This window comes from Protopterus annectens, chromosome 1.part1 (assembly GCF_019279795.1).
Source record: "Protopterus annectens isolate FY-2018-M chromosome 1.part1, PAN1.0, whole genome shotgun sequence".
Lineage (NCBI taxonomy): Eukaryota > Metazoa > Chordata > Ceratodontiformes > Protopteridae > Protopterus > Protopterus annectens.
Genome location: NC_056726.1, coordinates 118,530,075 through 118,542,768, shown reverse-complemented (window position 1 = coordinate 118,542,768; position 12,694 = coordinate 118,530,075). Strand labels below are relative to the sequence as shown.

At 37.8% G+C, this 12,694-nt stretch overlaps 1 protein-coding gene across 1 annotated transcript in view; it reads right to left on the bottom strand.

Moving 5' to 3' along the window:
• LOC122814238 (dynein axonemal heavy chain 5-like) overlaps positions 1–12,694 on the bottom strand; it is a 3,525,594-nt gene that overhangs the window by 2,604,779 nt on the left and 908,121 nt on the right. The window contains exon 26 of the mRNA XM_044086840.1: positions 2,374–2,641. Coding sequence (XP_043942775.1) covers positions 2,374–2,641 — 268 coding nt within the window. The remainder of the gene's footprint in view (positions 1–2,373; positions 2,642–12,694) is intronic.

The window sequence follows — 12,694 nt, the reverse complement described above, 5'->3', positions numbered from 1 at the left end:
ATTTTGTCATTAACATCCTCCTTGGGCTTGTCTTAGATCTGGTGTACTGGACTAAATTCTGAAATTAGACAAAAATCACTCATTGTTAACCTTTGAAAGTTAATATTTGAAGCATCAATCACACTGGTGTAACATCTAACTACCATAGCAAATGCCCCCCCCACCTTTCATTGCCTTCTTTCCACTTCAAACCTTGTGGCAGTTAAATTACTGAGCTTTGCTTTGTGTCTTTCTTGTTAGGTCACCATATCCATAGTCACTGTGCACAGTCACATAGAGAACTTGGGTGTAGTGGTTCTTGTTAGCTGTCCAGGAGGATAGAGCACATTTGTTAGAACGCATCCCCCCCGGCCAACACAGCACTGGATCATGCAGAGACTGGCCAGACCACAGAGCAAGACAAGCACTGTATACCGTGTATGGATGCTAGTGATCAGGAAGACCTAAACTGCCAGTATCAACCCCCCCAAGCATCACTGCAGTACAGGAGAGACTGTCACTTGTATGTACCTCAGGCAGTGAATCAGTTTAATGTCATCCATCTTGTACTCTGAGCTACCAACAATAGAAAGAAAATAAAACAGACAGTCATGTTCCATTCTGTATTTGTTTTTTGGAGCATGTGTGTGTGTGTGTGTGTGTGTGTGTGTGTGTGTGTGTGTGTCTGTCTGTCTGTCTGTCTGCAATAGTGTTGGGGTAGGTTTCCCTAAGTATCATAATATAATCTATGATACCGGATACGGTTCAATTTACAGGAGTCTGTGAAAGGGTAGATGTTGTGACATAATTATTAAAACTACACTTGCACATTTCCTTTTTATTATTTTATTTCAGACTGACATTGATTGCTTGGCTACTCACCTGTGTCAGTCTTGATGATTATTTACACTAGCGGTTGGATTTACCTCAGTCATGCTTTGAAGGGGTCTGAGTTTCGTTGGCAGTGAGAAAAATCCCATGGGGGAGTATAAAGGTTGTTTATTATTGTTATTATTATGGAAAATTGAAGCATTCCACTGTTCAAAGAGTGATAGTCTGAACTGGGTGGCTGCCTGCATATGACTATTTGACCTTGGAGAGCTAACCACACCCCAGGATCTTTCTTCCTTTTTTTTTGTAATTAATGTGTGTGTTACATATGAAGTGACAGCAGATGAGAAGATATTTACAGTACATCGCTCTTGTAGTTGGAGGAAGATGACAAGGCATTTTTTGTTTTCTTTACTTGAAGTTATAGATGACACTACCAGCACTGTTTTTGATGTAACATGCAAGTTGTATGCATGTATAAGTATGTCGCTGGGCAGGGGAGTATAGATGCATATCAGAGGGATGTCTGCTGCTGCTGTTTATAAAATAATTTCCTTTACATTGCTGCATTGTAAGACATGTTCCAGGCTTAGTGAATGCAAGGATGCAGGCTGCTTTAGAACATCATTAGAATGAGATATTGAATTTTAGGGCAAATATTATGCAATTATTAATTTATTTATTGTTCAAATTCACGTACAATACTCACTTGCCGTTTGCCCCCAGACCATTTCTGTTGACTCAATGCGGCCCTTGTAACTGAAAAGGTTGGACACCCCTGCTCTAGAGCTTAAATTAACTCTACATAAAACAGCCACAGTTGAAAGGTTTAAAACTATTTAATAATAAATAATAAAAACACAAGACAATACTTCTTACTACACAGTGCTAGCCAAGAGTTCAGAGATCACAGAGGAATGCTCAAAATAATACAGTAGAAAAGTTCTAATATCAACACAGAAAAAAACACTCTAATCTTCCTAATTCCTAACTATTTCTAAGAGAAAACACGGTTCTAAATAACTTAAATCTAGATCAAAGCAGTGCTGGTGATATTGGATGTTCTCAAGACAAAATGCCCTGAACTCTCGGATTCTCTCTCTTTAAAATGATAACACAGAGCTGCTTCACATGACATCTCTCTTCACACTTCTCTGGTGTTCCCAGGCTAACAGAAACTACATTTACATTCTTTACACCTGGTCAGAAACCAGAGCAATAACGGACATTTATACATGGAAATTCTAGCCATTAACTCTGGTCTTAAAACAATAGGTGGGATGCCTCCATTTAGACATATCAGCTCCGAATTTTAACATCAAAGACAGTCATAAAATGCTTGACTTAGCTTTCTTACAGCAGAGTGCACTGTTGTTACATTTTTGCAGTTCAATATCCAATGCAGTCTTTTCACATTTAAGGGAACAAACCTGTGGTTTACATTAATATTTACAAATGACAGAATTATCTACAAAATTCTATCTGGCTAGGCTGGCAGCCTTCACCTATCTTCACATGCTCTTTAATGAAAAGCATACTAGTGAAACTAATGTTGCCCTTTACCTTAACATCATTGTGTCCGCTGTTGTTGAGTATTTGTGGATGTCTGACACTGCAGACATGGAAGAAATTGGGCGTATGGAGACTTCAGAGGAACTTATACTTCTGCTAGTGCCAAGTACATCATGATGATCACGATTATCTTCTTCATGCATGAATTGTTTCTCTTTTATCATAGATGGTATTTCACACCCTAACACTTTAGCCAGAGTTAGCAAAGAATGGCTGACACTGGTATACACAGCCTTATATAGTTGATCACTGAAGTACGCTGCAAAATGAAAAAAAGTACAGATTCATTACTTCATATTGTATTAAAATTGGTTGCAATACTCTATGAATAAACCTAAAAACAATATTAACTGCAGCATAGAACTAACTGGCTTGTAGTTAATGCAGTTAATTGTTGAGGATATACAACAATTTCTAATGTATTTACACTAAACAGCAAAGCCATTTTATCATTCTGTATAAACATTTTTCCATTGCTGAATATTCTGATATTGATTACCAGTTGTAAATATATAATGTTTAGAACTCTTTAATTTGCTTTAATGTCTAAAGGTATGACTCTAAGGCTGTTGCTATGTATTTTACCCACTGGGTCCAGGCCAAGGAATAAAAGGATCTGAAAAGATTAGGTTACTTAACTAGATACACACTGAAATAGATAACATAAAGTATAATGATGGTATTTCTTTTGCTGTCTTGAATTATTTAAACTTTAACACTCATGTACAGAGGTAACACTCACTTTTCTACAGCTTGCTCACTAGTTTCCTAACTACAGCCATAGTAAAAAATGTATGTTTGTGTCCAGTCTAACTGCCATCCCTGAAGCTACTATTTCTGCGCAGCTGTGAATTTTCCCCAGACCACTTCATGGCTTTCCTTCTTCCACTGGCATCCCTCACACTACTAAACCACATTTTTCAGTTATCCACATGTTTAACAACTAGGATGGAGGTTAAGAAAGGAAAATAACTTACAGTCTGTGTCTGTTTCAGCTATGATTTTTTAATTTATATCAGTAATTCTAGTACATAGTTACACTGCAGTTTTCTATTTAAGTGGTATTAAACTCCAGTTTCATTCTTATGCACTAAGTGTATGTCAGGCTAGTTCAGGACTAATGTTTACACTAAGCCACTTCCAGGCCATTCAGTTCAGAGTTGTGGGTCTAATAGTTTTTCTCTCCCACCCACTCTGTTGTTCTTGTGTTCTTAAACCCAATGTATCTGTTGTTATCTGCACCTTATGATAATTATCTCCTTCACCCTGTTTACTGGCTGGTGACAATTATTGTATACTTTGGGAGGTCATCTACCCTGGGAAACTACCACACTGTCCATGCACCCCTTTGAGTTGACTAAGTTGTTTAAGATTTGGGAACTTATCTGGACAGTGATGTAAATTTTGACCAGCATTTTTCCATTGTCACAAAAAGTCCTTTTGCATTGCACAGCTTATAAGCAAAGGGATTGTTTATAGATCTTGGGATGTCATGCCCCCCCCCCCTTTACTCAGATCTCAGCTTTCATAACACCAGTTATTGAGTATAATACCCTTTGGTGTGTATCCAGAAACATGCAGAAAATAGAATGCCCACAGAGATACCTCACTAAAAGGATACAAGGCATAAACAACATGTCCTACATGGACCGACTAAGCACTGTCACTATAATCGGTATCCTATAGACTGCTAAGAGAACACCTATGTATGGCAAACAAGGCACCCACTGACCCATTATTGATGGATTTACTGCACAACAGCCAGTCAACTACCATCAGAAATACTCAGTCCAGAGATTTAAACCTGTTTAGCAACATCAACAGTACAGTTTGGAGAGACATGTTTATCTTGCAGAAGATACAGCTGCTCTGAAACAGACTCCCTGTTCACATAAAACAAAGTTTATGTCTCCACCCAAATTCAAGATCAACCTGAATCTATGGATAGGAAACCAAAAATTTACCCCAGGACTGCTCCCCTGTACTACAAATGGCAAGGAAACTCCTAGATGCTTTATCCAATGCATGGGTCCTCTCAAACTATGTATGGTATGATCCTACTTATTGTTATAAGGGGTAATATATAATTATTGACTATGGGATAGATAAGGCCAATCTAACACTGAATGGGATAGGTTATTTTGATCACCAAAACAGAAAATAACTAAGATTAAAAGGGCCTGCAAGGGCAGCTAGACTAGTACTTAGCTATGAACCTATGAACCCTTTGATTTTTATCGATGTAGTAGTTTTATCTAGTATCTCATTTAATTGTTTTTATATATGCTGACACTCTGATTCCTTTTCTGCTTCCAGTGTTAAGTTAACATCCCTCCTCAACATTAATGCACATGTTTCGAATAGTTTAAAAAGGAATGTTTTCTCCTCATTTGCCCAGTGCTTAAGGGTCATGCCCCATTATGATTATTTAAATCATCAACATATTATACATGAATACATTCTGTAGTTAATTTTGCTGTTGTGCTTGGCTGTGTCTGTCACTGAAGTGGCTGCCATTTCCACACTTACAAGTACACATTATACTGCAATGATAACATGATATATGGGAAACATGCCTTCCATTTTGTTGTTTTGGTACATGATCAGCTCAAGTTAGTTGCATTTGACCATCATGCTGTATCTGATGGCCATGGTCTGAGAGGCATTATTTTGTAAAAGCGCAGTAGTACCTTGTCCATACTTTTCATCAGTATAATGTATTTCTGGTATTTAATATCCAAATGTTGAATCTTTCACCCCTTACAGAAAGATGTGTTACAGCAGCTTCTACCACTGAAGTCTTCTCACATAGGACATATTCAGTGCCTATAGTCAGAGGTAGCCATTGCATGATAAAGCAAATGGCATGCAATTTATTTCTAAATGTGCTATGAATTATGATACTAGTGATATCACCATAAGTATAAATGTCCTACATACAGATCAGTGCTTATGCACTCAAATCTGAGTGTTGGTCACACAACATGCAGAAGTATTTGCTGGTACACAATGATCACACACAGACCAAAATGCCAAACTGTTATCCTGCATACGTTAAACAGTGCTCAGAAGCAGTGGAACCAAAACAGTCTGATCAGGTTTCAAAAGTGGGCTTGTTGATTATGATAGGTGGAATTACAAGAAATACAAGGACACTGAATATGAAAGAGTTAGGCTATAGATTCTGTAGTATTTAAATGTACTGAGAATATCAGGGACAGCCATGACAAAAAGCATTATGGATAAGCTTAAGCACACAAAAGATATGGAAAACAATATGAGGAAGATAGCATAGCAAGAAGGGGAACCCAGTAAGATGTTGGAAATTGTTAATAACAGCAGTAATGCCAAAAGGAGGTAATGTCTTACATCCGGGATATTGTTGTCCATATCTGTAGGAAGCACACATATCAGGATAAAGACTGCTAAAAGGCAGCTCTGAGAAGGACGATAGAAACTGTACAGGGACAGAGCTAAAATAACAGAAGAAGGAACTGTTTATCCTTAATATGTACACTGAGGAGAGGAGGTTGGTAGGCCTGAACTGGTGGGACAAGCCTTACTCTTCAAATGTCATGAAAACCAGGAAGCTAGAGCATCACAGTTCTAAATTAAATCTAAGGATATGATGGTAGGCTGAAGGCAGGTGCAAATGCAAAGTGAGGAACCATGTGTGGTGTGATAGTCATAATAATACCTAAGTAATAGAAATTACAAGATTAGCTTAAAGGAACAACAATATTTCCATTTTTTTGCACCGACAGATGAAAACAGGAAATCTTCATAGGTATGGCAGTCTTCATCTGCCTTTATTCTTTGTTTTCTTGTGTGTGTGTGTTTGCATAACACTGTCTTTCTATTGCCAAATAGCCAGTAGTTGTGTCTGAAAAGGATCTTTAGACCAGTGCACTTATCCAATTAACAAATGTAGCATTTAAAAATAAAATAAATAAAAAAGAGCAACAATATGACAGTATCTGCAGACTGCCCAAACTTACCATCACATTAAAGATTCCATTAATTATTTTATTTATTTATTTATTTTATTTTACATTTATTGACTGGGATAGTCCGACTGAATATATGTCCATTTTTAGCGGTGGCCCGGGGAGAAAAGCTCCACATACCAAAAAAGAGACAGTACATACATCACTGAGTGATAAACTCAGGCAGACATGTTTAGAAAAATATAGACAAAGAATACAAGCAGATATCAATATACACAATGTGCAGACTTACATCTGATTGGCAAAGATGTATCAGAAAATGTGAACATAGAATACAATCAGATCTCATAATTCACAATGCTTAGACATTCAAATGCTATGAGGCATATATACTTGGCTAAACAGCAGGTTGGGTAGCAAGGCATGTATTAGTGAAGTTGTTAGTCAAGTTTAGAGCAAGAGCACAGCCAATGAGATGTGAGGTATTTTTTGAGTTCTCTTTTAAATAGGGGTAGTGAGGTTTCCTTGATAACGGTAGTAGGGAGGTGATTCCAGATTTTACTGGTTGAGTTGGCAAATATAGCATCATCTGCAGAGTTGTTGGATTTTTGGGTCAGTATCATTAGTTTATCAGCTGAGAGTAATGGCCTGGGGGGCACTATGAGGGGTGAGAATATTTTTGAGGGCAGTGGTGTTATGAAGTTGATGGAGTATATTATGCACTTCTATAAGTTGGTTGAACTGTAGGAGGGTAGGATACTCTAGCCATCCCAGTGCAAGGAAGGAGGAGAAATTCTACGGTTAGGGGAGAAAAGTAGTAGTTTGGTTTTTTTAGGATTTAGAAGCAGGCGGCAATTAGCTACCCATGTTTCTACCATGCTGAAAGTGGTCTGGGTGAGGGTTAGAAGTTGTGTAGGAGAGGAGGTGGAACATATTAGCATTGAGTCAGCTGCATATTGGATGCAGGTGGCTCCTGGCGTGGTGGTGTGCAGATCACTGATAAAGATAGAGAAAAGAAGGGGACCTAGTATGGATCCTTGTGGGACACCTAGGGTTAAAGGAAGTTGGGATGACAGCTTGCTCTGCCATAAGACAGCCTGCTGTCTACTGTTTAGGTAGGAGTGAAATCCATTGTATTGCATGTTGATCTAAACCGATGGTTTGTATGGTATTGAGCAGTAGCTGATAGCTGACCATATTGAAAGCTTTTGAGAGATCTAGGAAGAGTGATGAAGATTTTTGTTACGGTGAAGACTGATGACATTAGAGAAAGATATAAAAGCCGTGGTGGTACTGTGGAATGGCGTAAAGCCATGTTTAGAGTCGGCGAGCTTTCTGTTTTAAATAAGAAGGTGCATGATTTATTTGTGTATGGATCTTTCCAAGATTTTAGTTAGTGGTGAAAGAATGGCTATAGGTCAAAAGTTAGATAATTCTGTGGAACATCCTCCTTTATGGAGAGGTATAATGTGATATTTTCCATAATGCTGAGATGGATCCTTCTGAGTTGGATCTGTTGATCAGAATAGAAATGGGAAATGTTATGGCATCAACTGCTTTTTGAAGATATTCAGCTGGGAGGTGGCCAGCAGCTAGTATAGTAGGTTTTAGCTTTTTGAGTAAGGTTCGGATCAGGTTGGTAGGTATGGTTTGAAAGGTAAAGGTGGGTTGGGTGTTGGGTGGAACAGGGCTAGATGTGCCAGAGCTGGTGTTTGTGTCTGATGGAGTGAGCTGGCTAGCTAGAGAGTGGATAGTTTCAGTAAAGAAGGAGTTGAAGCATTTTGCAATTTCTATAGGGGGTTTATCAAGGGCAGCTGATGGGGTAGGAGTGGCAGAATGGCCTGGATGGAGAAGATTGTTAATACCAGCCCAGAACATTTGAGATTTTAGCTGATATTTTTGTTGTAGGAGGGTGTAGAGATTTTTTTTGTCTAGAATGACAGATTTTTTGGTCTGGTTCCTTAGCTGCCAGTATCTTACTTGGTCCATAGGGGCTTTGGTAACATGCCACCTGGCCCAGGTGTTGTTTCTTAGTTTAATTTTGTTTTTTGTTTCTTTAGATAGCTACGGTGCAACTGTGGCTTTTACACGAATGATACGGGCAAGAGCATGGTGGTTAAGGATAGAAAGAAATCTGGTATTGAAATACTCAACTGCTTCTTGCAATGGGAGTCATTTCAGGGCATTCCAATTACATGCTTTGAGTTCATTTTGGAAGTTGTCAAGATTAAAGTTCCTGATGTTTCTTATAGTTTTGTAGGTGGGCTGGTTGGGAATGTTGGCTTTGAGCCTAATAATACAGGTAAGGCAGTGATCACTTACATCATCGGGTAATGTACCTGACTTGTAATTTTGGTGGTGGCTGTTAATAAGTATCCAATCAAGGATACTATCTTTGACTCTATTTTTGCTAAATCTGGTGGGGTGGCAATGATCTGAGTAAACCCGTGGAGGTTTAAATGGGTGGAGGGAGTTTCAGAGGAACGGGTGTTCCAATCAATATTAAAGTCCCCCAAGACAATCCTTTCCTGGGGATAGTTAGAAGCTAGCCAATGTAAGATATTTTCTAGAGTATTATCATTCTTGCCGGGTGGAATATAAATGCAGACAATGTATCTGCATTTATTTTTGTTTATTATTAGTTTGGTGATGAGAATTTCTGCATTGCCAAACTGGGGTGGCTGTTGGGTGTCAATTGTTATTGTTAGGGTAGATTTGTATAGTACAGCTACCCCGCCACCTTTCCCAGAGATCCGGTCCAGTCTAAGGATGTTGTACTGTGTGTGTGTGTGGGGGGGGCTATTTCATTGTATTTGGTTATTGGTTTTAGCCAGGTTTCTGTGAGGCAGAGGTTATCAGGGGAGTGAACAGCTAAGAGTCCATGTAGGCTATGGATCTTGTTGTTTAGGCTTCTGATGTTGAGATGACAGACCAGAAATGAGTTAGGAAGTCTATCAATCTGGGTAGTACACATTGGGTTGTTAGATGGTGTGCTTGGGTCCACTGTTGTGGATGGGCCAGGGTTGGGGTGGATGTCTCCATCCTTCATAAGATTAATTTTTAAGTTGCTTATGAGTCTTAAAAATTTGTTTATTATTTTTTCATAGCTTTTGTTTTTTAAGCTAATGTAGCGGTATTTAGTCGGGTGGTGGCAATTGGGGGTGAGGAATTAGGAGAGGGGTGGTTATGTGGTGGATAAACTTATTAAATGCTGGGTTGGTGTCTGTTTGAGAGTTTGGGTATTGGGTTTCAAGATGCTGTACATATTCATAGGAGCTTAGGTGACAAGGAATGAATAGCAGGGGTACTAAGGGTAGCAGCATTAGTGTTTTAGCTGTATTCATAGTAAATTACTAGGGAAGGGTCTGTATTGAGTGTATGTGGTGGATAAAAGATTAGAGAGAATAGAATAGCTATGGGTGGGTTAATATGGATAGTGGGGTGGATAGAGGGTGTATTATTGTGCTAGGAGTTTGCTGGGTTCTAGGAGCACATGTAGTTGGTAAGCTAATTAAGGGAGCATGCCAGTGGTACTATAAATGTAGTACTACTGGGGGTGGGTGGGTTATGGGGGCAGGGTGGGGTGCAGAGCGAGCAGAGTGGGGCTAAACCAGTAAAGCAGTTGCCTAGAGGCAGGATGTGCAGGTTTGAGTTACAAGCACGCTTTTTTGTTTCTTTGCATGCTTTTTTGTTTTTTTTATATGCCCAATACTCTATTCCTAGGCCCTACTGTTAAAAACTACACAGTTCCCTGCTTGCTTCTCAATTTACAATGCAGAGAGCCCATTTTCCAATTCCCTTTTGTAGCACTCGTGTTTCACTTAGTTTACTGAGAAATGCACTGTTTGGAGGTGCAGAGCACACTATGCTCATCTGTTAAACAGTAGAAAGTATGCTGATTTTACCTTAATTGGGAAGAAAGAAGGCTACAGGAAAGTCTAACCCTTCCAACCTAATGCTTATCAGCATAAACAGATTACAAGCGGGAGTTATGGGAACATTCACCAGTGCCTTTTTGGACCCAGTTTGTTAGGTTTACAGGTGGCAAGCTATTTAAGTGGAGATTGACCTTATTAAAAAAGTTCCATGGTGGGGAAAGTCTTCCATACTTGTTGTTATTCCATTATAACAAATTTTTTACTTTAAAGTAATGTCAAAAGTATAAAAGTATAAAAAAAATCTGATAACATACAACTATTTGAAAGTGAATTCTTAATTTTTGTTGAACAATACTACACTGAGTGTTTCAGTCTGAGGTGGAGCCATGCGATATCTGTGGATCTGAGGAAATACAACATTTTTAAGAGCAAATGGAACTAAGTTTAAATACTGAAAATCATATTCCTATTTAGAAATTGCAAAGCGTAAGTAATACAGAGGTCAGGGGAAGGTTTTTCACTTGCACCCTTGGGTACCTAACTTGAGTTTGATGAACAGCCTTAGGTGTTAGGGGTTACTCTGGCAATGGCTTTGAAAGACTGAGGTTCTGAAAACCTGCATACCATTCTCAGCTAAGGCTAAAGAACATTGTACTGCTGTAGTAACTGATCTGTGTTCTGGACATGCTACCTGCAATAGACAGTGTACTACTGAAGGCGACAAATTATGTTACCTCACGAGAGTGCGTAAAAAGGAATACAGCTGTGAACATGCTGGTCATTATATGTCTGTGGCCCAAACAGAAGGGGGAGCTAGGCCTTAAGCAAAAAGTCCTACACTCACAGTGTTGTAACACTATTCTGTCTACCTGCTCCAGCATGTTTCCTGTACAGAGTTAGAGGTCCATCAGCAGAGGCATTGTGGTCTCAAAGCCAATAAGCAGATGGACAGAAGTGGAACAAAGAATATTCCTAAAAAAAATTAAAAATAAAAAGTTTAATTTCATATGACACAGTTTTTTTTTAATATATTTACTTACAGCCGCTTTGTTTTGAAACGTGTGATTAATAGGAATGCAAGGAGAATCCTGCATCATGAGTAAGAGCACCAAAACTGCTGTGAATGTTGCAACTGTACAGATACTACAATGAAAATAAGCATCAGTAAAAGATAATATACTGATACTGTCATACAAGGCTAAGAGCACTTCTTCTATGGGAACGATCAGAAATAGTTGCACCTCTACGATAAACCAGATTATATTATAAAATGAACACTATGAACAAAAAGAGACTAATCCAGTGCCGCATATACCAGTACAGTGAACTTTTATTAACACTGTTAAAACAACACAAGTTACACTTTCACTAAGAAATAGCTTCTTCAGGCAAACATCAACAGAAAATTAAAAGCTTCTTTATATAGTTGTTAAAACAATCACGTGCCCACCATTTAATTAATGAAAACAATCATATGACCATTGCATAGTCAAAGATTTAAAGAAATATCTCTTTAATTTTATTGCTAAGATCCTTTAAAATGGGTTTGATAGTAAATGACTCATTCAAACCCAGATGCATTTGCGCTCTAAATCTAGCTATCCATTGATTCTCCTCAGTCAGTATCCCCCCCTCTAATTTTTTCAAGAATATCTTGCAAAATAACAAATTTAAAATTACGGCTGTCATCTGTTTCTTTAACATGCTGTAATTAAATCAAAAGGTGCTTCAACAAAGTATTAGTTTAAGGGTGTGCACACTTATGCAACCAGCTTATTATATGCTTTTTATTTTTTATATTTTTTCCCCTAACAGGTTTGTTTGTTTTTCAACTGAATTGTACAGGTTATAGGTCACATTAAAGGTGGTAAAAGTTTTGAAATGATTTATTGTGGTCTCATTTTTTTTTACATCACAAAAACCTGGCATTTTAACATGGTTGTGTATTATTTTTATATCCGCTGTGTGTATATATATATATATATATATATATATATATATATATATATATATATATATATATATATATATATATATATATATATTTGTAAGTCCCTTGTTTAGAACTTCTTACATGATTAAAAATCTTTTCATGTTCTTTACAGCACAAAATATTCTTTACATTATTACTTCTCTGATAAACAAAGCTTAAATGATCTTGGCCTGTTTGCTTAAACTGAGGTAGTTGTACCATAGGCCAATATTTTCTAATCACTCTTTTGACCATCAACATATTCCTATTATAAGTTAGCATACATCTATTCTCTGATTTAAAAGTCTTATTCATTCTTTCATATTCATTATGTATTGCTTCTGAGCAAATCAATCTTATATTACTTATTCTATCTGTATTTCTCGTTCTGTGGCATATGCACACTGTTCATTGTAAACCGTAGCCACAAAATCATTAGTCATGTCATCCATTTACTCATTCGTAACATGGTCATTTTTATTCAATTTTGCCACCCATTCCATTTGATTCCTTAC